At 44.4% G+C, this 24392-nt stretch overlaps 1 protein-coding gene across 2 annotated transcripts; it reads right to left on the reverse strand.

The window, feature by feature from the left end:
* Positions 1-1936: 1936 nt before the first annotated feature.
* Positions 1937-22828, reverse strand: NPHS2 (NPHS2 stomatin family member, podocin). 2 transcript variants are annotated; one of them, XM_041774276.1, is made up of 8 exons: positions 22527-22828; positions 18684-18787; positions 15076-15148; positions 13180-13262; positions 9414-9617; positions 7095-7150; positions 5374-5452; positions 1938-4255 (listed from the first exon to the last, which is right to left on the reverse strand). In XM_041774276.1, the coding sequence occupies exons 1-8, from the start codon at positions 22783-22785 to the stop codon at positions 3977-3979; spliced, it is 1137 nt and encodes a 378-aa protein (XP_041630210.1). In that variant the 5' UTR covers positions 22786-22828; the 3' UTR covers positions 1938-3976. The 2 variants fall into 2 exon arrangements, with proteins under 2 accessions (XP_041630219.1, XP_041630210.1); XM_041774285.1 differs by lacking the exons at positions 13180-13262; positions 15076-15148 and having other exon boundaries at positions 1937-4255.
* Between the last annotated feature and the right edge of the window lie 1564 nt (positions 22829-24392).

A 24392-nucleotide genomic window follows, 5' to 3' on the forward strand; every position in this document is an offset into this window, starting at 1 on the left:
CAGCCAAATGCCCTGGAATACCATCACAGAACTTGTGCCAGTCTAATGGTGGTGTCATTTTGGTCATGGTGAACTTCAGCTCCAAACTGAAACATCTCTCTTTTTATCAGCTTACTACCTACAATAGACTCCATATTGGTGTCACCCCAAAATTCCTATGTTGGAATCCTGGCCTCCAATGTGATGGTATTAGGAGATGGGGCCTTTAGCAGGTGATTAGGTCATGAGGGTGGAGCCCTCATGAATGGGATTAGTGCCTTTCTGAAAAAGACCACAGAGAGCTCCCCCCTTTTGCCATTTGGGGACATAGTGAGAAGACACCTGTCTATAAACCAGAGATTGGGCCATCACCAGATGCCAGACCTACTGGCATCTTGGACTTCCCAGCTCAATTGAGAAACTTCTGTTGTTTATTTCTAATTTTTTAAAAGATGTTATTTATTAATTTGAGAGAGCACAAGTGGAGGGAAGAACAGAGCGAGAGGCAGAAGCAGACTCCCAGCTGAGCAGGGAGCCCAATGTGGGGCTTGATCTCAGTACCCTGGAATCATGACCTGAGCTGAGGGCAGGCACTTAGCCATCTGAGCCACCTAGGTGCCCCATCTGTTGTTTATAAGCCATCTTATGGTATTCTGTTATAGCAGCCTGAACTGACTAAGGCACTGCTGCTCTATTAATATTAAATTTCCAGAGAAAAACTCTTCCCTCGTACATATCTTAGTTTTGGATTGTACTGTCCATCTTGCCCTCCACTCATCATTTCAAGATCAGTAAACAGCTAGAAGGCAGCACCTAGGTGTCAAGAGAAGACCCCTGGGGACCTTGCAGATAGCACTATCAGCTCACCTCACTAGTCTCTAAAGAGTTTCCCTTGACCATTCACAGTTTTATAGCAACTTAGTCCTGATATTTCCCACCCTCTAACACTCCCATCCCAACAGCCAATTAATAGCTGAAGATATCACAGGCTGCCTCAGCAGCCCTGGAAGGTGCCCTCTGGTAAGCTAATGAAAAATTTAAATGTTGACTGAGCCAGACAGCAGAGGAGACCAACCAGTGGGTGATACCCGAGGCACTCCCCAGACCCGTAGGTAAATCTGCCTTTGACAAAAGGAACCATGCTACATGGAATTCTCAAGGGTCTTAAAAGCCATTATTACCTATTACCTTGGCATTCACTCCTAATTGTTCTGTTCTGGCTCTGGCTATGCCTGAATCAGCATGACCCTACCTCCTCCTTCATTATTTATGCCAACATCTGCCAACCTGAGATCAGGAGGCATCTATATATGGTGAAAAGTGACCAATTACCCTTGATAACATCTTAACTTCAATAACCAGTATAACGGGATGGGTGTGGGAAAACACGGTGGTAATGAGAAATACTTCCCACTTCAGGGATGCTCCAATTGCCTTTGTCCTTTAAATGGGCTGGAGCATCAATGACCGAGCCCTGGCTGGCCCACAAAACTAAATTGCAAACCCTAATCTGTTAGATATTCTAGGAGAGGACCCAGAAATTTCCTTCAATTCTCAGGCTATCGATTGCTGCCTCCTCAGTGCTTTCTTTCCTCTCTCTGGCCCTGGCAGATTTCGGTACTGGCTCTTGGCTTACTTGGATTTGACAGCCTTTTGGATTCTGTATTTTGTATTTCGGCACATCTGCGTAGTTCAAAGCTTTGCCTGCTCCTTTGGCTTCAGAGTCTCCCATTGCCTCCAGCCAAGACTACTCAACCTATGGCTTTCAGCACTGCCACTCCCCCACAACCACGTATGGTCCTTGAGAGTAGGGAGGAAAACTTTTTTTGAGATATGGAAATGTTTTCAGAAATGGATGAAATAGCCTTTTGAAACAAAACTCAAAGTTATCATCTCAGTACACAGTAACTATATAAGCTGATTTAAAAAAAATTTATTCATGAGACACACAGAGACAGAGACATAGGCAGAGGGAGAAACAGGCTCCCTATGGGGAGCTTGATGCGGGACTTGATCCCAGGACCCTGGGATCATGCCATGAGCCAAAGACAGGTGCTCAACCACTTGAGGACCCAGGTGCCTGCCCTAAGCTAATTGTTAACATAATAAATGAATTGGGCATGATTGTATGAATATGTAGGTTTTGAAATAATCTAACAGTTCTGCATAATCTTGGGAAGATGCACTGCATGGCTAACACCCTAGGGTTTGCAGGCTTGGGCTAGAATGTGTGGTTTCCCCAGCTTTGGATGGAGGTGAGGAAGAGGCTTAGAGACATATGACAGACACGGCCCTAGGATGGCATCATTATATACTGCTATATTATCACGTACTGCTAGAGAGTTTTTGGTCTTTTGTTGTTGGAGAACAGGAGGATTGGCAGAGAGGGCAGGAATATGGAAGTGATCCAGAGGGAACAGGAAAGGTTAAGCATCCTTTATCTGGGCCTTGCCTAGGAGCTCAGAATACATTTTCTCTCTGAAATAATGTTCCATAGGGATTTATGGACTAACATTCATAAACAAAACCCCTTTACAGGTGTGTTTATAGAAAATGCTTAAAGTTCTCATTTAGGGATAGCAGGAACACATCTCTAATATAAAATATTATCTTTGAATAACATAAAGAGTAAAAAGGCAGTTTGTAGGACAGAGGAACCACTAAATAGTTGCCACCATTTCTTTCTGTACTGGAAATATGGAAATTCCCTTTATAAGTAGCATTTTTGTAATATACATGATGTTAGTAGTATTTTTATAATGTTAGTAAGATTTTATAATATTGATTTTTTTAAGTCTATAGAGGATTTGCTATATACCTCAAGAGGCTTTCTTATTTACTTGGCTAATTTTTTTCTGTAGATACATATTTCTAATTGTGTAAGAGAAATTAATGGAAAAGTAAGACAATATATTTATATTAAAGAATGTCTGTACTGGAAAAGAATACTCCAGGGCACTTATAGATCACATAATGTCACCACTGTTTGAGAAATAAGCAAGCTGGTTAATGCTGTACTGAGAATATGTCAGCCCCATGTTTCCAGTGATGCTCCTTCAGATTTTAGGCAACATGTATCAGGTAAATGTTTTTGTCCTTTATTTCTCCATTTTAAAAAGGAGTCTCCATAAAAAGAATCCCTTTTAAATTATTTTAATTAGATGTGAATTTTTATATTCAGCCCAAGTACATCTTATTTTCTTTCATCCGCTCAGGAACATTTAGGTGTCTCTGTGGTGCCACTATGTGGGTTAGATGTGGAGACCATAGGGTGGGACACACAAGGTTGAGTGGTGGAGGTGGTGGGGCAAGTGACCAAGAGTTCGTAGTACAGCTGGAGAGGAGTAAGCATCTTTTTTTTTTTTTAATTTTTATTTATTTATGATAGTCACACACAGAGAGTGAGAGAGAGGCAGAGACACAGGCAGAGGGAGAAGCAGGCTCCATGCACCGGGAGCCCGATGTGGGATTCGATCCCGGGTCTCCAGGATCGCGCCCTGGGCCAAAGGCAGGAGCTAAACCGCTGCGCCACCCAGGGATCCCCGAGGAGTAAGCATCTTAACTACAGGATGACAGTGAAGTGTGATGAGCACAGTAAAAGGGACATGTAAAAAGGGCCACAGGGGCAGGAAAGACCTTGCCAAAGGGGCCAGAGGGTGTACAGTAAAAAAAAAAAAAGAAGACATTTGAACTATATCTTTGGAAGTCAAAATTTAGCCATATAGAGACACAAAATTCTTTCCAAAGTAGAACGTTGGCTAACGCTCTTCCCATATTACTCTGATTAAAATGGTCCACCTAAACTTGCTATATGGCTCCTCTGTCATTACATCATCCCACTGCCTCCTCCCATAGCTGGCTGGGTTGTGACTGCCTTTCCAGGGCATTCCATGTGGCAACCAAAGGAAGTGCAGGAAGTGGGGACAGAGCCTCCCTCAGAGATGGGGCTGTTCCCTGGCAGCACCCCCCCCCCCCATCACATTACCCCGGGCTCCTCCTAGAGCATGGGAGAGTCTTTCGTTTTAGGATTTGGTGGCTCGACGGGTTTGGCAGGACTGGGAAAGGGGAGGCTTCCTTGGGTTCTATTGCCAGGAGAGGACAGGAAATTCAGCAGGTCAAATGGCAAAGGCAAAACCACCGTGGAAGGTCTGTCTGTGGACAGGGACTGGAGGGTGTGCAGGTACCGCAGCTGGACCGCGGCCGGGGTGGCTGCCAGAATCTCTGCCGCCCTTCTCAGGGCCTCGGACGCGGCCTTCTCCCCTTCCGCAGCGATCACCTGGAGAGCAGACGGGGAGACAGGTGAAGTGACTTTTCCTCTTGCTTGTCCTGGCTGCTCCCCACCGAGCGGCTGCCTTCTTTCTCAGGGGCCTTGATCTGGGGGAGGTGGATTTCACTGTTCGTTGTGACTTAGGGTGGAATTTGTCAAGGGCCCCGACAAGCACAGTGACCGTGTCAGGGGAGTTATTGATTATGTCTGCCGGGCCTTGAAAGATTAGTAGGGTTTTGCCATATTGAGAAAAAGTTGGCCAGCATTCTAGGCGAGGACGTGGAAGCCTGAAGTGAGGAGATGCCTAACCAGGGCAAAAGGAACGAGTGAACATTTCAGAGGAAAAAGCATTTCAGAGGAAAAAGCTCACGGCCCAACTGCCACCTTCAAGTGGACAAAGACTAAACTCAGATCTAGAAGCAACTCTGCCCAGAGGACCACTTTCTTCTCCTTCCTCCTCTCAACACAGCAGGGTTAGTGAGCTCTTCTGTGAGCAGGTTCTTCTTCACTTGCTTCCTGTTCTTGAAGAGAAACACGTCTCCCTTCCAGTCCTCCTATTCCTTTTCCCAACACCTCTCCCCGCTCCACCTCGATCCTCAGGAGCTGCGGGCAGCCACATCTGTGCGGCCCACTGGCACGCCTGACTAGGGGCTGTGAGTGGCACGAGCTTCTCTGGGTCCTGAGGGAACCAGGCCTCATCAGGTCAGCTCCCCACAGGTTGCACAGAGCTAGGGATGCGGGTCTGGTGTCATTAACTTGCTAACACAGAGGAGATAGGTGACTGATGTTACCTTGGGAAAGATGCCAGCACGAGAGCAGAGGGATGGAGGGTGAGGAGAGATGCCTTGAGGGAGAGAGAGTAAAGGCCAGACCCAGGAAGGAGGAGGAGGTCACTAGTCCCAGTAGCTTCGGAGAGGGGTGTCCCAGCAAAGGCCATGTGGCATTAGTTGGGTGGCTATGAACACACTTTAAGAGAAAACTTTTAACAGAGTGGGGAGGGGGGGCACAAGCCAGGTTCTTCCCAGCTCCTGGGTGAGTGGGACGGTGAGAAGCAGAGGGGCAATGCTCTGCTAGAGCAGGCCATGGAGGATGGGGGTGGGAGGCAGGCCCGCCTGATGCTGGCTCACCCGCACTTTGGCCTGTCTCTGCGCTTCGGCTTCCACAGCCAGTGAGTGCTGAAGCCCTGCTGGCAGCCTTACATCCTTACTGGAAAAGAAAGAGTTGTTATTTCAGGAGGAAAAGCAAATCCTGATCTAACAGGGTGCGCTGTCCCTAGACCTCTGAGCAGATGGTGGCCAGGGAAGGGCAGCTCAAGAGTAAGTGCCTCAAATGCACACTATCATTATCACTGATGTCACAGTAGAGCTCTGGTTTGCTCCGTACAAGAGGAACACATTTTTTTTGTTGTTGTTAATGGATTATTATGATTTTTCCCATTTAAGATTTAATATATTTTTTAAAAGATTTATTTATTTATTTATGAGAGAGAGAGAGAGAGAGAGAGAGGCAGAGACACAGGGGGAGGAATAAGCAGGCTCCGTGCCAGGAGCCCGACGTGGGACTCGATCCCGGGACTCCAGGATCACGCCCTGGGCCAAAGGCAGGCACCAAAATGCTGAGCTACCCTGGGATCCCCGTTTAAGGTTTAATCTAAATCCCAGCTATTAAATTTGAACAATGAAAAACAGCCTTGAAGAGCCATACTATTAAGAACAAGGGATGTCATCGACGTTTATAAAGAAATTGATTTTGAAAAGAGTAGAACTGACCAAGGAAGAGCAATACTTAATGTATTATGTAGAAGACACAAAATTGTATTTTTATCCTGTATATAAGTATGAAAATGACATAGCTAGAAAACAATTTGGCAGTTCCATGGGAAGTTAAACATAGAGTTACTATATGAGCCAGTAATTCTACTGCTAGGGATATTTAAAAACATGTTCATACAAAAAACTTGCACTTGGATGGTCACCATGGTATTATTCAGAATAGCCCTAAAGTGGAAACAAGCCAAATGTCCATCAGAAAATGAGCAGGTAAACCAGGTGTGTTATATCTACACATTGGGATATTATTTGACTATCAAAAGGAATGATGTTGATTCAGGTTTAACCATGGATGAACCTTGAAAACAACATGTGCAACGAAAGAAGCCAAACACAAAAGGCCATAAAATATTGATTGTATTTGTATGAAATGCCCAGGCTAGCCTAGTGCAGAGAGATTAGTGTTGTCAGGCTAGGGGGTAAGGGAGCAACGAGGAGTCCCTGCTTGATGGGTGTGGGCTGTCATTTTGAGTGATAAAAAAGTTCTGGAATTAGTAGTGATGGTTACACTCCTCTATGAATATAATAAAAACAGTTGTACTTTAAAATGGTTATAATGATGAGTTTTTATGTTATGTGAATTTCATCTCAGAAGAATTTTTTTCAATCCATGGAGAGAAAATTTTGAAAGTAATCTGCCTAAACATTACAGTGGCTGTGTTATGGCTATGTGTGCTAGGTAATTTTCTTTGTTCAAATTTATGCCAATGTGGCTATAGTACTCAGCTCACTGAAAATAATTTTTAGGGCAGCCCAGGTGGCTCAGCGGTTTAGCACTGCCTTTCGCCCAGGGTGTGATCCTGGAGACCTGGGATCGAGTCCCATATCGGGCTCCCTGCATGGAGCCTGCTTCTCCTTTTGCCTGTGTCTCTGCCTCTCTCTCTCTGTCTGTCTGTCTGTCTGTCTCTCTGTCTCATGGATAAATAAAATCTTTAAAAAAACTTTTAAAAATTATTTTAAAATAAAACCAAAATATTTCCCTTTATCATATTGTTCTTCTTGCTTAATTTACTACCCACATTTCTGTTCTCTCCACTTTGATTCCCCAAATACAGGTCACTGAATCCAAGGCAACCTGTGGAGAGAGGAGGTGAGATGTCAGGAAGAACTTTCAGGTGAGAGCAGGGCCCCCCTATGCCCTCATGGCCATTGTTCTGTACTGAGAAAGTACATTTCCTCTGAAGAGGCATTCCTTTCCTGTTTTGTTTTAACATTACAGTGCCTTGCAAAAAGTTGCTTAACTTTGGGGCACCTGGGTGGCTCAGCTGGTCAAATATCTGACTCTCAATTTCGGCTCAGGTCATGATTTTAGGGTTGTGAGATCAAGCCCCAAGTTGGGCTCCATGCTGAGTGTAGAATCTGCTTAAGATTCTCTCTCTCTCTCCCCCCCTCTACATCTCTCGCTTGTGTGCTCTTTCTCTCTCTCTCAAAAAAAAAGTTGCTTAACTTTGCATAGTGCCACTCAAGAAATACTTGTGGAGTTAAGGGTGGTGTGGTAGGCTGAATAATGGCTCCCCAGACATCCATGTCTTCACCTCTGGAACCTGTGAATGTTACCCCAGAAGAGACCTTGCAGATGGAATTAAGTGAAAGGATCTTAAAAATGGGGAGATGATCTAGGATCTTCCCAGTGGGACCCAAATGCAGTCATAAGTGTCCTTTTAAGAGGGAATAGAGGGAGATGTGACTACAGAAGAGGAGGAGAAGGTGATGTGATTCTGGGGGCAGAGTTTGGAGGGATGCACTGTGATGGAGGAAGGGGCCATGAGCTCAGGAAACAGGCGGCTACTAGAAGCTGGGAAAGGCAAGGAAATGAATGCTCTTCTCGAAACCTCCAGAAGGAAGCAGCTCTGCTGACTGACACCTTGACTTTGGCCCACTGAAACTGTTTTTTGACTTCTGGCCTTCAAAACTGTATGAGATTCAATTGCTACCATTTTAAGTCACCAAGTTTGTGGTAATTTGTTACAGAAGCAATGGGAAACCAATACAGATGGTGCACTTGTTAAATCTGTTTTAAGATGCGCTTATTAGAGAACCAGAGTCTAGTCTCTCCCAAATGGCTTTCATTTAGAAGTGCTTCCTTCCTGCTGGTGGCATCCAGAGAACATGATCTGACCGGTGTGTGACAAGCCTTGTGCTGGTGCTGAGAACAAAGAGATGCAGAAAGTATGATCCCTGTCATTATGGAGTCCATAATTTACAAAGACAAATATGTACATACATAAATTATAATTCAGTGCAACAAAGGCAATTTTGTGTGTCCAGAGTCCACAGCTTGTCCTTTATCCTTTAGAGGGGAGGGATGAACAGAAGAGAGGTTAAGGTGGCCGAGGGGGAGCCCGCTGGAGTGGTTTTTAAATTCCAGAGCAGCAACTGCCTGTATCCCTCTTGTTCTAACTTTTTTTTGTCTTTTGTTTTCTGAATTCTTGCCTTTTCCACCAAGTTGCTAATCTCAGTCACAGATGTTTAGGTACTTCACCTTCTAAGATGAGTGATTGCTCAGGCCCCATCAGGCACAACCAGTACCAATACCTTTGATCCTCCAGCCCTTCTGTTGGAGGTCCTGCTTTCATTAAGACAACATTCCTACCTTCCTAACTCAATTCTGGGCCAGGGTGCCTATGGCCTCCGCGACAGGGTCCCTCATTGGTGGTGATGGCCATTTGACCAGCCAGCTGCCAGGAAGCCAGCTTTGTTCTCGCATCTCAGTATCTTTGCCAAGTTGCCTTGGTAAGAATGGAAGATGCCCACGGTGGCCATGAGTGAGGTGACTGAAGTTGCTGCCTGCCGGCTGGCTGACACTGCCCATGAGGCACTTCCTCAATTCCTTTCCTAATTGCCCATGACTTAAATCTCAGTGACTGATTGGGAGATAATCATGTAAGGGTCTGTGACATTTTCTTTTTAGCTGAAAGTCTTATTTGAACTTACCATGGAGCTTGGACTGTTTCCCCAACTAGACTGTAGGCTCCCAGGAGCCATTCCTTCTCACCTCTGTCTGACCCCCACCTGTCCTGTCTGGCCCCGCCCTCCCGGCCAGCTCTCGCTCCCACCGCTTTGTGCCATGTGGGCACTTTCCAATGAGTCTAGAGCCTCTGGGGTAGGATTGAGGGCAAAACCTGTGGCAATGACTGACTAGTCATCACCAGATTGACTCACGGTCAACCTGACAACCTCTCAGTCAGCTGCCAACTCCTTGAAGGATGGTACCCTCACCAGTGAATGCCTGCCAGATGCTTCCATGGCATGCACTTCAATAAATGGCCGATGAAAAAATGAATAAAAGATGAGGAGGTATTTCAACCTATTTGATATTAAAGGGTTTATCTGAGTACCTTTAGATCTTGGGCAATGCTCTTCCTCTCTAGAAGAATTTCAGTGAGGGATCGATGTGCTAGGAGACGCTTCATGGTGGTCTGCATAAGAAATTGGATGGCTTTGGACACATGAGCAAGACTGCTTAGGAGAAGAGAGGCATTTTCCATTCGGTAGTAGCAGATGGCATCTATCTCCATGATAAACATGTCTTTGGTCACAACCTAGATAGAAAAAAGTTTGGATAACAGGCCTTACTTTAGGACTCCCTTCCCAGGTGTGGATAGTGAAGCTAAATGTGTTTAAGGGATGGAACACCTGGGTGGCTCAGTTGGTTAAGCATCTGCCTTCGGCTCAGGTCATGATCCCAGGGTTCTGGGAGCCATCAGGCTTCCCATGGGAGCAGGCTTTTCCCTCTTACTCTGCCTGCCACTCACTCTGCTTGGGCTCACTCTGTTTCTGTCTCTGTCAAATAAATAAATAAAAATCTTTAAAAAAAAAAAAAATGTGTTCAAGGGAAATTTTCTCAGTAAGATTATAGGGGGGGAAAAGAGTTTTGGGCCCACCATTTTATTTGAAATAGATGTGTTTTTGAAGATTATGGAGTTTTTTTTTTAATTAAATACACTAAAGAACTCACAATTGAAAGGAATCCTGTTGTAAGTAGTTTTGTAAAAGTATCAGGAATAGGGGCAGCCCTGGTGGCACAGCGGTTTAGCGCCACCTGCGGCCCAGAGTGTGATCCTGGAGACAGGGGATCGAGTCCCACATGGGGCTTCCTGCATGGAGCCTGCTTCTGTCTCTGCCTCTCTCTCGCTCTCTCTGAATGAATAAATAAATAAATCTTTAGGAAAAAAAATACCAGGAAGAATTTCCTTAGATGAAAACATTCAGTTAGTTGTATATCAGGTCCTTTTAACCCGATGCCAAAAAAAAAATGTGCTAAAGGACAAGCATCTTCTGGGAAATAAGCACTCTGATATGTTGCTTTCTGAGTGTACACCAGAGGGCAGACTGGTGCTAACACATCAAGAACCTTAAAGCTGCTTAGTCTCAACATTTCCATTTTTAGACACTTATCACAAGGACCTATTTTAAGGGTTTAGCTGCAAGGATGTCATTTACAGTGTTGCTTATTATGATAAAAAATAAGAAATAAATTAATATTCACAATAGGGAATTGTGTATTGTGGTATAACCATACAATGATATACTATGTGTCCATTTAAAACAAAGGGGTAGCGGGGAGCCCGGGTGACTCAGTTGGTTAAGCGTCTGTCTTTGGCTCAGGTTATGGATCCCAAGGTCCTAGGATCAAGCCCTACGTCAGGCTCCTTGCTCAGCAGGGAGTCAGCTTCTCCCTTTGTCCCTCACCTTGCTCATGCTTGCTCACATGCTCTCTCTCTCTCTCTGAAATTAAAAAAAAAAAAAAAAAAAAAAAAAAAAAAGGGGGTAGAGGGGTGCCTGGCTGGCTCAGCTGGAAGAGCATGCTACTCTTGACCTCACGGTTGTGAGTTCAAGCCCCATGTTGGGTGTAGAGATTACTTAAAAATAAAATCTTGAAAAAAATAAAACAAAGGAGTAGAAACATAGCTAATACATGAAAATGTGATCACAACAGAGTATTGAGTGAAAAAAGGTATGTTATGAAATAGTATGATATGTATACCTGTCTGTAAATATAACCACATACATAGAAAAATTTGAAAGGATACACTCCAAAGTATCAACATCTGTCTATAGAAAATAAGATGAGGGGAAACTTTTATTTCTTCCCTTCATATATTTTGTTACCTAAAATAAGCCTTTTAAAATATATATATAATTTCTATTTAAAATTTCTATCTACCAAAAGAAAGAATAAGAAAGAATTTCAAACTGGAAGTGGGAGACAATTTAGGAAAGGCTTATACATTTAAATTACTAATACAGGGGATCCCTGGGTGGCGCAGCGGTTTAGCGCCTGCCTTTGGCCCGGGGTGTGATCCTGGAGACCCGGGATCGAATCCCACGTCTGGCTCCCGGTGCATGGAGCCTGCTTCTCCCTCCGCCTGTGTCTCTGCCTCTCTCTCTCTCTCTGTGTGTGTGACTATCATAAATAAATAAAAATTAAAAAAAATTAAATAAATTACTAATACAAAAATCTAGATGTTGTCTCTACTTTTAATTTTTAATTGTGGCAAAATACACTTTTTTTTTGGCAAAATACACTTAACATCAAATTTATCTTTTTAACTATTTTTAAGTGTACAATTCAGTAGTTATCCACTGTATGTTTTTTTTTTCACTGTATGTTATACAGTCACATTGTTGTACAGTCTCCAGAACTCTCATCTTTCAGAACTGAAAGCCATTAAACAACTGCTCTCCACTTCTTCCCCCAACCTCTGCAACCACCATTCCACTTTCTGTCTCCGTGAATTAGACGACTCTGGGTACCTCATCCAAGTGGAATCAGAGTCTTTTTGTGATGGCTTAATTCACTTAGCATGATGTTTTCAAGGTTCATCCTGAGTAGCATTTGTCAGAATGTGCTTCCTTTTAAGGGCTGAATAATATTCCCTTGTATGTACCACATTTTCTATCCACTCAGTCATCGATGGACACTTGGGTTATTTTTACTTTTTGGCTACCGTGAATACTGCTGCCATGAACATAGGTATACAAATATCTCTTCAAAACCTTGCTTTCAATTCTCTGGGGCATATACTCTGAAGTGAAATTGCTGGAGCCAATGGTAATTCCAATTTTGATTTTTTGAGGAACTGCTGCGCTGTTACCCATAGCAGCTGTACCATTTTACATTCCCACCAATATTGCACAACACAATTTCTCGACATCTCTGCCAGCCCTTGTTATTTTGTTGGTGTGGTTTATTTTTTTTTTATAGTAGCCATCCTAACAGGTGTGAAGTGGTATCTCATTGTGGTTTTGATTTATCTTCCTCTACTAATTAGTGATGTTGAGCATCTGTTCATGTGTTTGTTGGCCATTTGCATATATTCTTTGGAGAAAAGTCTATTCAAGTCTATTAGGACTCTCCAGAGAAATAAAATCTTTAGGATGTGGGTGTGCATGTGTGTGTGGGTGTGGGTGTATGTGTGGAGAGAGAGAGAGAGAGAGAGAGAGAAATTTTAAATTGGCTCATATAATTGTAGAAATCAACAAGTTCAAAACCTTCAGGGAATGTCAACAAGCTGAAGACGCAAGAAAGAGTTGATGTTGCAGCTCGAGTCTGAGAGCAGTCTGCTGATAGAATTCCCTCTTCTCAAAGAGAGGTTAGTCTTTTTCTTAAGGCCCTCAACTCATTGGATAAGGCCCACCCACATTATGGAACGTAATCTACTCAAAGTCTACTGATTTAAGTATTAATCTTACCTAAAAAAATACCTTCACAGCAACATTCAGATGTGTCTGATCAAATATCTGCGTACCATAGCTTAGCCAAGCTGACACATAAAATTAACCATCACAAAATCCTTTGCCAATATTTAAGGGAGTTGTTTGCTTTCTTGTTGAGTTGTAAGGTTTCTTTATATATTCTGGGTATTAACCCCTTATCAGGTATATTATTTGCGAATATTTTCCTCCATTCCATAGGTTACCTGTTCACTCTTTTGATCATGTCCTTTGATACACAGGAGTTTTTAATTTTGAGACAGTCCATATTTCTATTTTCCTTTCCTGCTTTCGAGCTTAAATAGTCATTTTGCCTTGAACCAGAATTGGTAGCTCAGCCATATGAAATATAGAAAAAAAGCAAAGCCCATCGTTTATTTGGCTTACCTCATGAAAGGGTATCTCCAAAGTTTGGAGACGAAGGTCAACCTTGTGGTAGGTATCAAGGCAGGGAAAAAAGAAAAAAAGGCCTAGAAGAGGGGGTAGAGAAATTGACAGGTGAATGGTTAGCATGGAGATTGCTTGGGGTTCACCTCTTCAGGCTCAGGGCACATATTTCATTGCTTTCCTTAGCTTCCAACTACACACAGACATACTGGGCAATCCCACTTCTACCCCTAGCGTGTTTGCAGTTGCTAAAGTAACCATATACTTTTTTGTTTAATCTAGGACACTTCTGAGGGTGAAAGGAGAACATTGTTACAACTTACCCCAGGACAAAAGTGTAGACAGGGATTAACCCCAGCAAAATGGGCTACATGGTCACCTTGTCATGGTGCTGGCCCCTCCAAATCTTGAGTGATATGCCTGTTTTCTTCACTAGATTTAATTCTCTAACAAGAATGTCTTATGCATTATTGTTAGTTTTAGTGCTTGACTTTCAGGTACTCTGTAAAATTATTTTTGAATCTGTGTATGTAACAACCATGACAAACTTTAGAGCCAGCAACTTCTATGTGGTTACTTCTTAAAATGTGAGCCCCACAGGTATCACAATAGCAATATCATGCTACCAGCCTCATGCACCTAATGTAACGTATAGGGTCAACGTCCAATAAATATTTTTGGATTGATTTATTGAGGTTTGCTGAGAGCCACTCGACAGTGTGGGCTCCTACAAGAGCCAAAGCCTTACTGGAACCGGCAGCACCTCACAGTGCCAGGACCTTTCTGAGGAGCAGCCCAGCAACTAGCCCTTTCTAGGCCCAAAAAAGGAGGATGCTAAAAACTAGAACCAGAACCAGATGCTCCCTGTCCTAGACTACACAGTCTGCTTCTACTTTTGTATGGACCCATCTGCTTGTTCTGAATTGTCAAACTCAGATTTGCATCTTCTAGTCTAGTCTCCATTCTCTATTTGTTTCTGTAGACCTGGCTTGGAACTTGGACCTTTCCAATAGTGTACATGGTGGGACTTTGCTCCTTCCCATGCCTTTCTGGTTAGCTTGGATCCCCAACCCCAACTACTAAACTTTATAGACTAACCATACTTCCATCTGTGCTTGGACCTCTGGACATCAACTCCACTTGACTACATGGTCCTACAGATCAGAAACCATGTCTCATTTATCCATCTTCATATCCCTGGCAGTTATATGTATTTAAAACACAGTATGTATTTACAGCAGTATATGTTTTCTAAATTCCATGAACCAAAGGCCAATTTGTCACTTGGGTGCTGGACTTTGCCAATCTCCCATGGTTCGGTCTGACCCTCTGGATTCTGAACTAGCCAGCTTTGCTCTGAGAATTCATAGCACTCTAACCAAAACATATTCTGCTCAAACTAGTGCCCAGCCATGAGTCCTAAGCCTACTTTCTACTCCAGCCAGCCTGGCCCAGGCATTTGACTCTCTGCACCCATCCTCTCTCTTGGCCACTGTGACCTGGGAATAATGCTCTCAGAAGAATCTTTCATAAGCTGTATTACAAGTAACAGATTATAAAATGCAGATATGGGATCCCCGGGTGGCGCAGTGGTTTAGCGCCTGCCTTTGGCCCAGGGCGCGATCCTGGAGACCCGGGATCGAATCCCACGTCGGGCTCCCGGTGCATGGAGCCTGCTTCTCCCTCTGCCTGTGTCTCTGCCTCTCTCATTCTCTCTCTCTCACTGTGTGCCTATCATAAATAAATAAAATAAAATAAAAAGTTAAAAAAAAATAAAATGCAGATATTGTAAATCAGATATGAATTATACTTCATATAATCTGAGGTCCATATTACAAATACGCATGGATTGAAGAAATTGGCAAGTCTATTGGGGGGTAAAAGTGTGTTTCATACCAGGGCCTTTAGCTCTTCCGGGAAGCAGATGTCCCAGTCGAAATATTATTACTCTCTCATACTCCCGTACAACCTAAAGGAAAAAATTATACTTTTGAAACACTCCAAGAAAGAAAAATAAAGTCTTCAAAAGGCTGTGACATAAGAATGATCCTAGATATCAGAAAACTTTAGTTTCAAGAACCAAGAAAAAATTTATATTAATATTTGGATTTCCAAAATCTATACTTAGTAAGTGCAGAACATCAGAAATCAGTGAAAGCATATTGGCCATCCTTATTTTTAAGCCCATGAACAGAATTTCAATTAAAGAGTCATGATTACCTAAAAAATAATGCTTCTACTATGCCCACATATCTAAATCAAGAAAATCACAGCACGTGTAATCTCATATTTTGCTGTGACTTTGGAATTATTAGAGTTTATATGTATCATGTATTAACTATTTAGTAGAAGGAGTATATTTTAATACCTTTTGCAATATTTGTTTCAAACTGCAATTTCTGGGACACCTGGGTGGCTCAGCAGTTGAGTGTCTGCCTTCAGCTCAGGGCATGATCCCGGGATCTGGGATTGAGGCCCACATCGGGCTCCTTACAGGGAGCCTGCTTTTCCCTCTGTCTATGTCTCTGCCTCTCTCTGTGTGTCTCTCATGAATAAATAAATAAAATCTTTTTTTAAAAAAATGAATGATAATGAATGCCTAGATTTGGTTTCTAGAATAGGCCCAGGCACCTCCAATTTCTTGGTTCTCTGGCATTACTTATTTCTTTTTTGCTTTTATGGGAGGAAACAAAATCTTCCTAGAGATGCAGAGGAGCCTGACTCCTTTGATATCTTGCTCAAATGTTGCACATCATTCTGCTTTAGTATCCTCTACTTGATTGACTTCTAGGGTTTGCCATCTTTTTTCCCCCTAATGATTTATTTAATTATTTGAGAGAGAGAGAGAGAGAGAGAGAGAGAGAGAGAGCACAGGTGGACAGGCAGAGGGAGAGGGAGAGAATCTTCAGGCAGGCTCCCTGCTGAGTGCAGAGCCTAATGTGGGGCTCGGTCCCAGGATCCTCAGATCGTGACCTGAGCCGAAATCAAAAGTCAGATGCTTAACTGACTAAGCCACCCAGGTGCCCCCGACAAAATGGAATTTAAAAAAAACATGCAAAAATGTGCTGGTGATAAAGAGGGACAGTATAACAATAAAAGGGTCAATGCATTAGGAAAGTAAAACAATGATGAACATATATGTACCTAAAAATAGAGATCTAAAATACAAGAAGCAAAAACCAAAAGAACTGAAAGGATAAATAGACAATTCAACAACAGTAATAGTTGGAGAATTTAATATTCCACTTTCAATCATGGAGAGAACAACTAGCCAACAAGGAAATAAGACTTGAACAACACTATACACAAACAACATCACCAAAATACACTTTCTTCTCAAGGACACATAAAACATCTCTAGGATAGATCAAATGCTAGCCATAAAACAAACCTCAATAAATTTAAAACTATTGAAATTACATAAAGTATATTATCTGATGAGAATAAAATGAAATTAGAAATCATTAACAAGGAAATTTGGGGAATTCACAAATATATAGAAACTGAACAACACACTCTAAAATGACCAATGGATCATAGAAGAAATCAAAAGAGAAATTAGAAAATATTTTGAACTGAATGAAAACAAAAACAGACACCAAAACATATGGGATGCAACTAAAGCAGTGCTCAGAGGAAAATTTATAGCTATAGATGTTTATGATTTAAAAAAGAAGAAATATCTCAAATAAAACCGTGTCTACCTTAAGACTCTGGAAATAGAAGAGCAAACTAGACAAAACAAGCAGAAAGAAGAAAATAAGGAAGATTAGAGTGGAAATAAATGCAATAGAAAACAGAAAAACAATAGAGAAAATCAACCAAAAGTTGGTTCTTTGAAGAGATCAACAAAATTGACAAATGTTTAGCTAAATGGACCAAGAAAAAAAAAGAAGACTCAAATTTCCAAAATCAGGAATGAAAAAGCAATGGCAGGAACATCACTACTGTCCTTACAGAAATTAAAAAAAAAGATTATAAAAGAAAATACTATAAACAACTATAAATCAAATTAGATATAACTTAGGTAAAATGGGCAAATCTTAGTATAGATGCAACTACCAAAACTGACTTCAGAAAACAAACAAACAAACTGAAAGACCCAAAAGTAAGGACTGAATTAGTAGTTTTGAAACTTCCCATAGAGAAAAGTCCAGGACCAGAAACCAGATGGTTTCACTGGTGAATTGTGCCAAACATTTAACAAGGAAGTAATGCCAGTTCTTCATAAATTCTCCCCCAAAACAGAAATCTCTCCAACTCCTTCTGTGATGCCAGTATTATCCTGATACCAAAACAAGAGAGAGACATCATGAGAAAACACTGATCAATCTCTTTTATGAATATAGATGTAAACCCCTCAACAAATTACCAGCAGCCTGAATCTGGTAACCTATAAAGAGGATTAGAGACCCTACCAACCAAGTGGGATTTATACTAGGAATACACAGTTGGTTTAACATCCAAGGTTGAATGAATATAACACGTCATCTCAATAGAATAAAGGGCAAATCATCTCAATGGATGCAGAAAAGGTGCTGGATAAAATTCAACACCCTTTCCCGAAGAATAAGGAGGGGGAGGAGAGGGAAGGGAAGGCAGGAGGAGGAAGAGAGGGGCCTGCATGAAGAGCACAATCATCGATGGCTCCAGCAGCAACTGTAGGGTTCCAGCCAAGGACATGCTCTTCCGTGGCAGCTCCAGCCAATGATAACAATGGCAGGGGTACTTGGGCCTGGCCATTTCTGCCCATCACAACAATTCCTCTTTAAGTGGATTCTGCTCTGGAGTTCCCTTTCAGGCTGGACGGTGCTGCTGTGGAGCTACCCCACAGTCTGAGGCTCTTTCCATTCAATCCTACCTTCACTTCTGATAACACAGGTGTCAGAGCTGCATCACTCTGAAGGCTTTCTCTGCCTGTTATTCTCTCTCTGCTTAATCGCTCACAGGCCATGCCTCCCAATAAATCCCTTGCATTTCTAATTCCGCTTGGCGTATGCTTCCTGAACAGACATGGTCTTCGTTTGCTTCAAGGACACGTGTGGGTAACCAGCCATGGGCCAAAGAGAATTGTCATTCATGGTATAGAAGCTGCCAGAGATGTTTCCAGAAGGGCCAGAGTGGACAGCATCATCTGTTCTGGACTGATCTCTGTGGTGCAGAATGCAGATGACCGAGACAGAGGCCCTGAGCTGAGGGCCGTCAGTCTAATGGGAGACGCAGGTGTCGGCAAATAGTATACACACACGCTAAGTGCTAGAATGGATGTGAAAGCAGAGACACACAAGAACACAAGGAAGGAAATGATAGTCTTCAAGGAGTCAAGGAAGGCTTCAGAGTTATGTGTGTGCAAGGTCAGAAAGGAGTAAGAGCTCTCCTGGCAGATGAGTGGGGGCGAGGCCATTCCATGCAGAACAGACAGCCGGTACCAAACACAGAAGACTGGACCTGAGGTCAGTGAGAGGCACCAGGACATTCCTTATTGGGTTGTCCTGGAATCTTACCTTTATGCAGAACCAAATGGAAACAGGGAAGGTCACAATGATGAAGAGCAGGGATGTGAGGACAAGAAGCCACTCACAGGCCCCTAAACCTGAAGACTTGGTACCTGAAAATAAATAAATAAATAAAATAATAATACATATAATTAATTGTATTGGAACATATTCACCATATTCACTGACCAGGACTTCTTGGTCTAGTTCTTGATAGCAGGGTCAGAGCAGTATGTAGACTTTGCTGGAAATTCAGAGTTGGATATCAGTGGTCAGTTCACATGATGGGACATTGTCTGTGAGGGGTTCTGTGGGCCTGTGGAAGGTAGAACAGGCTTCTGGAAAGGCAGTAGTGGGGAACCTGTAATAAGCACAGACTCTGGGCAGAAGGTCTGGGTTCAAGTTCTGACTCCACCATTTTCTGTCAAATGACCTTAGGCAAAGCACATGACCTCTTCAAACCTGTCTCATCTACAATGGGGATGCTATCTCATAATAACTATCGCGCAGCTCTCTCATGAGGTATTTTTCATAGCGTTGATATAAATATGAAGTGATGTCTATACATAAAAATGAGTGAAGTGTGCTTATCACGTATCAGGTGTTGAATTTGAAGTGATTCAAACCACATGTGTGCAGAGGCTCATCTTCCCTGAAATGACTTCCCCAGCTACTTCCTGCCCCAAATGTCTGAAATTCCACTATTTAGAGTCTCTTCTTTGGATTAGGGTGTGGATCTCCAGAGAGTCTTTGAAAAGTCATCTCTATGGGGTAATATTAGCGGAGTAGTGTCTGTAAATAAAAGTAATGAGGAACTGGACTGCAGAACATCAAGGTTGCTTGAGTGATAAATGAAAATGTTTCAGGGAAAGTTCTCTCAAGAACACAAGCCTCTTGGGTTATTTATGTTGCATCCCCGAGGCCTAGAACAACAGTGCCTGACAAAATATAGGTGCTCGATAAATATTTGTTGAATTGTAAGAATGAAGGAGAAGTGTATAGAGAAAATTATTCAAATGTAATAGTTATGGAAACCTCAAGAATTGTAATCTCCAGGTACTGGGAAACTGGCCAAAAGGACACTATTTGTGAGTTTAAAAACATCGTAGGGGATCCCTGGGTGGCGCAGCGGTTTAGCGCCTGCCTTTGGCCCAGGGCATGATCCTGGAGACCCGGGATCGAATCCCACGTCGGGCCCCCGGTGCGTGGAGCCTGCTTCTTCCTCCGTCTATGTCTCTGCCTCTCTCTCTCTCTCTCTCTCTCTGTGACTATCATCAATCAATCAATCAATTAATTAATTAAAAAAAAACAAAACATCGTAGAGGCCTAGAAGTTTACTAAAGATTATGATGGTGAAAAGCCTATTTTTAAGGGATGGGAAAAAAGAGGGAAACTAGTTGGTAGGTTTGAATATTTGATTTCCGTGCCTGGAAAATAATTGGAAAGGTCATCACCAAACTGATCACTTGCTACACAAGCTGCACCAGCCCAAAACCAACATTAGCGCTCAGTGCTGTAGTACGGTAGCTCCCTAAGTGTGTGCCACGGAACACTAGCCCCACAGGGTGCTCCGCAAAGCAAGAGTGCTGTGGGAAAACAAGTTTAGGGAATACTGGGCACTGTGTCCTACTTCTGGAGCTCCCCAGTGTGTATCTGCATATAGAAGCTAGGGGAATCCCTGCAGTAAAGAAGCATTCTTAGCTTTGTTTAACCTGGAATTTCCCAAACATTTGACCAGGCAATGTTTTCTCTAAGGAAATTCATATTCCAGAAAATTTATTTCTCATGCAATCTATTTTGGGAAACACTACTCTATCAATGTCACGTTAGATTTTACAGTATTCTTCCTTAAGGACAATAAGGGTGCTATTGCCATGTTTAATTAGTTTACAAACATATTTCACTTGCCGGTGGTAACCAAGGCAAGTAAAAATAAATTAATACACATGCAGACAAAATAGTATTTCACAAGGGAAAAATGGCCTCACAATGGCTCCATACCGTAGTTAAGGATGTGAATGAAAAACTAATGTCTATACCCCAAAGCTAACCTAGCTTTACTCACAAAATGTTATTTTCTCTTGGAAGGAGTTCCTTGAATATTCAATTTGTTTGGTTTAAGTGAATAGTGGAATATTAAATGTTCAGGCAGGAAGAGCTTTAGCTATGACCATCCTGGTAAGGTGGAGCTCCTTTCACTTGTCCCAAGTCTTAAGGAGCCTGGCTGTGGGAGTATGGTGGTAGGTGAGAAGGAGGAGGGGAGGTTGCTCCTCTTGCTCCCCTGTCCCCTGGAAGCCACAGAAGCCTCCCAGACAAGGGTTCAGCCAGGCCACCTCATCCTCAGTGGGACTTCTCATCTACTACTGGGGTCTCGGGCTCTCGTCACTTTATAGCTTACTTAATTTCTCAGCATGTTTCCTCCTCATGAGGAGGAAATTTGGGAATGATTTGGGAATGAAAATGCTCAGTAAAACACCTAGCATGTGCCCGGCACACAGTAAAACCTCCGTTTGGGTGGGCTCCCTTCCTTGCTCACCCCTGGGATGTGGTCTGAAGCACAGTACTTACAAGACCTCTCTCTCAGCTCAGTGATACTGTAGCCTTGAATCTAACAAACCTTTAATGACTGGAAGTTTCTGACTGATGGAAGGGCATCAGTTGGGCAAAACAGCATTACCATGGTCCGTGGAACTGCACCCCAACTGCAGGAGTCTTTGTCCGATCATGGCTTCGGTGTTCCAGCATATATGGCATTGCAGGTAACCAGGAAATGATGTTCAATTTTCACAGTCAGCAGATAGCAGTATCACACACTCTTCCTTATTGACTTTCCTTTACACTTTAAAGTGTAATGATCTTTTTTTCTTCTATTCATTATAAAAAGGATTGGAAGCGGATAAATTTGTTCTCAAGAGTTGCTTTACCCACAGAAGCCAAAAAGACATCTTTCCCCGAGTCCTTCCTTTGATCTAGCCTTCTTCTATTTCAGTTTGCAAGGATTCTGTTCGAAATGGGTCTATTCTCTGACCCAAGCTTTGTGCAAAGTGCTTTGGATGGCACCTGCACGTCTCTTTTGTGGTCATCTGCCCCGGGGCATGGTCGGTTAAGGCTAGCTAGGTGAGATTTAAATTTTTTTTTTTTAATTTATGATAGTCACACACACAGAGAGAGAGAGGCAGAGACACAGGCAGAAGGAGAAGCAGGCTCCATGCACCGGGAGCCCCACATGGGATTCGATCCCGGGTCTCCAGGATCGTGCCCTGGGCCAAAGGCAGGCGCCAAACCGCTGCGCCACCCAGGGATCCCATTAGGTGAGATTTAAATTCAGGTTTGACTGTTCTCCCCTTGGCTCTGCTGCCACATGATCACCCCAAAGAAAATTTAAAATACGTAGGTAAGTCTAGGGGTGAGGATATGGATAGTTGCCCAGAGCCACCAGTTCATAAATGTCTGTACTGAAATTAGGTGCCCCTGTACTCTTCCTTGGCCACAAAAAGCCGCTGCGGGCCTCCTTTGCAGCGTTCGCGGTCCCCAACCTGGCCCACTCCCCTGCCGCTTCCCGTCCGTGGCTGCTGTGAGACCAACGGTGTTGAGCGGGGTGTCTGCGTTCCTTGCGATGTACTGCGGGGCCCACCCCTGGGCGGGAGGGCGGTGGGTCTGAGTTCAGGCCTGTCATTTCCTGCGAGGTGAGCGGGTGCAGCAGGCCGCTCCGGCCTCGGTGGCTCTCGGTGGCTCTCGCGGCCGCGCCCCTGTCCCGCGATCCGACGTCCCTGGGGCACCACGTGGAAAGCCGCCACCCCCGCCCCCGCCCCACCCGCGCCCCCCGCCCCCGCGCGCCCCGCCCCGCCATACCGTCCTCGGGCCGCTCGCCCTCCAGCAGCGCCACCACCTCGGTGCCCTCCTCGCCGGAGCCCCGGACCTCGTCCACGTCCACCACGGTGGCTGCGGGCGCGGGGGGCTCCCCCCGGCCCCCCGCGCGCTCGCGCCCCGCATCCCGGCGCCCACGGCCTCCGCCGCCCCTCTCGGCCCTCGCGCCCTTGCTCTCCCGGCGGGGGGACCCGCCGCCTCTCCCGCGGGCCTCTCGGGAGGAGCTGCGAGCCGCCCGCTCCATCCCCGGGGGCCGGAGCGCGGTCCGGGCGGAGTGGCCCGGGCGGGAGCCGCGGCGGTAATGACCGGGGCGGGCGGGGCGGGGCGGGGCGGGGCGGGGCTCTGCTCGCCCGGAGGCGGGGCCGCGGGCCGCGGAGGAGCTGCGGGCTCGGCCCGCGCCTCGTGGGCCCCCGCCACGGGTCCGGGCGAAGCCGGCGCGCGCTCGTGCGCCTCGCGGTGTAGGAGCGGGGTGTGCACGGCGGCGGGTGGCGCGGTAAAGCACGTTCCCGGCAGCCCGGGGGCCGGCGGCTTAGCGCCGCCTGCGGCCGGGGCCTGATCCTGGAGTCGCGGGGTCGAGTCCCGCGGCGGGCTCGCTGCACGGAGCCTGCTTCTCCCTCTGCCTGGGTCTCTCTCTCTCTCTCTGTGTCTCTCTGCCTCTAATAAAAATTAATAATAATAAAAAAGCACGTCCAGTTGCCTGACCCACCCGGAGGCCCGCAGATCCCCGAAGAGCTGGGGGTCTCTGCGCGTGACTTGTGGGCGTCCTAGGAATGAGAGGACGTGGTCCTCCTGTTGCGCTGGACAGAATGGGCCCACGAATTAGGGCGTCCTTCATTGAACATTAGAGACTTCTCCCCAAGCGCCCTTGTACCCCTCTGGAGGCTTCCCGAGGGCGCCTTTCCCCCTTTCCCTCGTTTATTTTATTTTATTTTATTTTATTTTATTTTATTTTATTTTATTTTATTTTATTTTATTTCATTTCATTTCATTTATTTATTTTATTTTATTTTATTTTATTTTATTTTATTTTATTTTATTTTATTTTATTTTTTAAGATTTTATTTATTTGAGAGAGAGCAAGAGCGACAGAGGTCACAGAGGGAGAGGGAGAAGCAGACTCCCGGCCGAGCAGAGAACCTGATGGAGGGCTGGCTCCCAGAACCCTGAGACCATGACACCCGGCCACCAGGTGCCCCCGCTCCCCCACCTCACTTAGTTTACATCCTGGCCTTACTCTTTCTGCCCATGCTTTGCAAGCGGTGTGGGTGTTGACAGACTACTCCTGGGAGGATTTACATTTCAAAGGTGGGGGATAGGAAAACTCTTTTAGGCCGCTTCTCTCTCTCTCACTTACATTTCTTTATTTTTATTAAGTTATTATTGTGGGGGCACCTGGGTGGCTCACTGGTTGAGTGTCTGCCTTGGATTCACGGCTTGATCCCGGGAGTCCTGGGATGGAGTCTTGCATCTGGCTCCCCGCAGGGAACCTGCTTCTCCTCTCCCTCTGCCTGTGTCTCTGCCTCTCTCTCTCTCTTTCTCTCTCTGTGTGTCTCTCATGTATAAATAAAAAAAATCTTTAAAAAGTATTACTGTGTTTACTAATGCTTAAGCCTATTGATGTAATGCTTCTTTAAGAATCATAGAAGGGGACAGATCTGGTTTAACTTTTGTTTTTAGGAAAGGAATGCTTTTGCCCTTGGTGAGGCTCTGTTCCCTGGCCTCCTTGATAAAGGCAGGACTTCCACTTTGTCAAGGTTCATTGGCCACCTCCATCAAACAGCAAACTGGGGGAGCTGCCCCACTTGTTTCTGAGGAACTTGAAATATTGAATAGATTTCTCTTTTACTCTCT

This window comes from Vulpes lagopus, chromosome 1 (assembly GCF_018345385.1).
Source record: "Vulpes lagopus strain Blue_001 chromosome 1, ASM1834538v1, whole genome shotgun sequence".
Lineage (NCBI taxonomy): Eukaryota > Metazoa > Chordata > Mammalia > Carnivora > Canidae > Vulpes > Vulpes lagopus.

What these genes read in the sequence shown, in the direction of transcription:
- NPHS2 (XM_041774276.1), bottom strand. Translation starts at nt 22,785, where the DNA reads ATGGAGCGGGCGGCTCGCAGCTCCTCCCGAGAGGCCCGCGGGAGAGGC. An exon ending in GGGCGAGCGGCCCGAGGACG is followed by an intron (nt 18,788 to 22,526) that starts GTATGGCGGGGC and finishes ATTTATTTTCAG; the next exon opens with GTACCAAGTCTTCAGGTTTA. An exon ending in TGGAGATACCCTTTCATGAG is followed by an intron (nt 9,618 to 13,179) that starts GTAAGCCAAATA and finishes TTTTCTATCTAG; the next exon opens with GTTGTGACCAAAGACATGTT.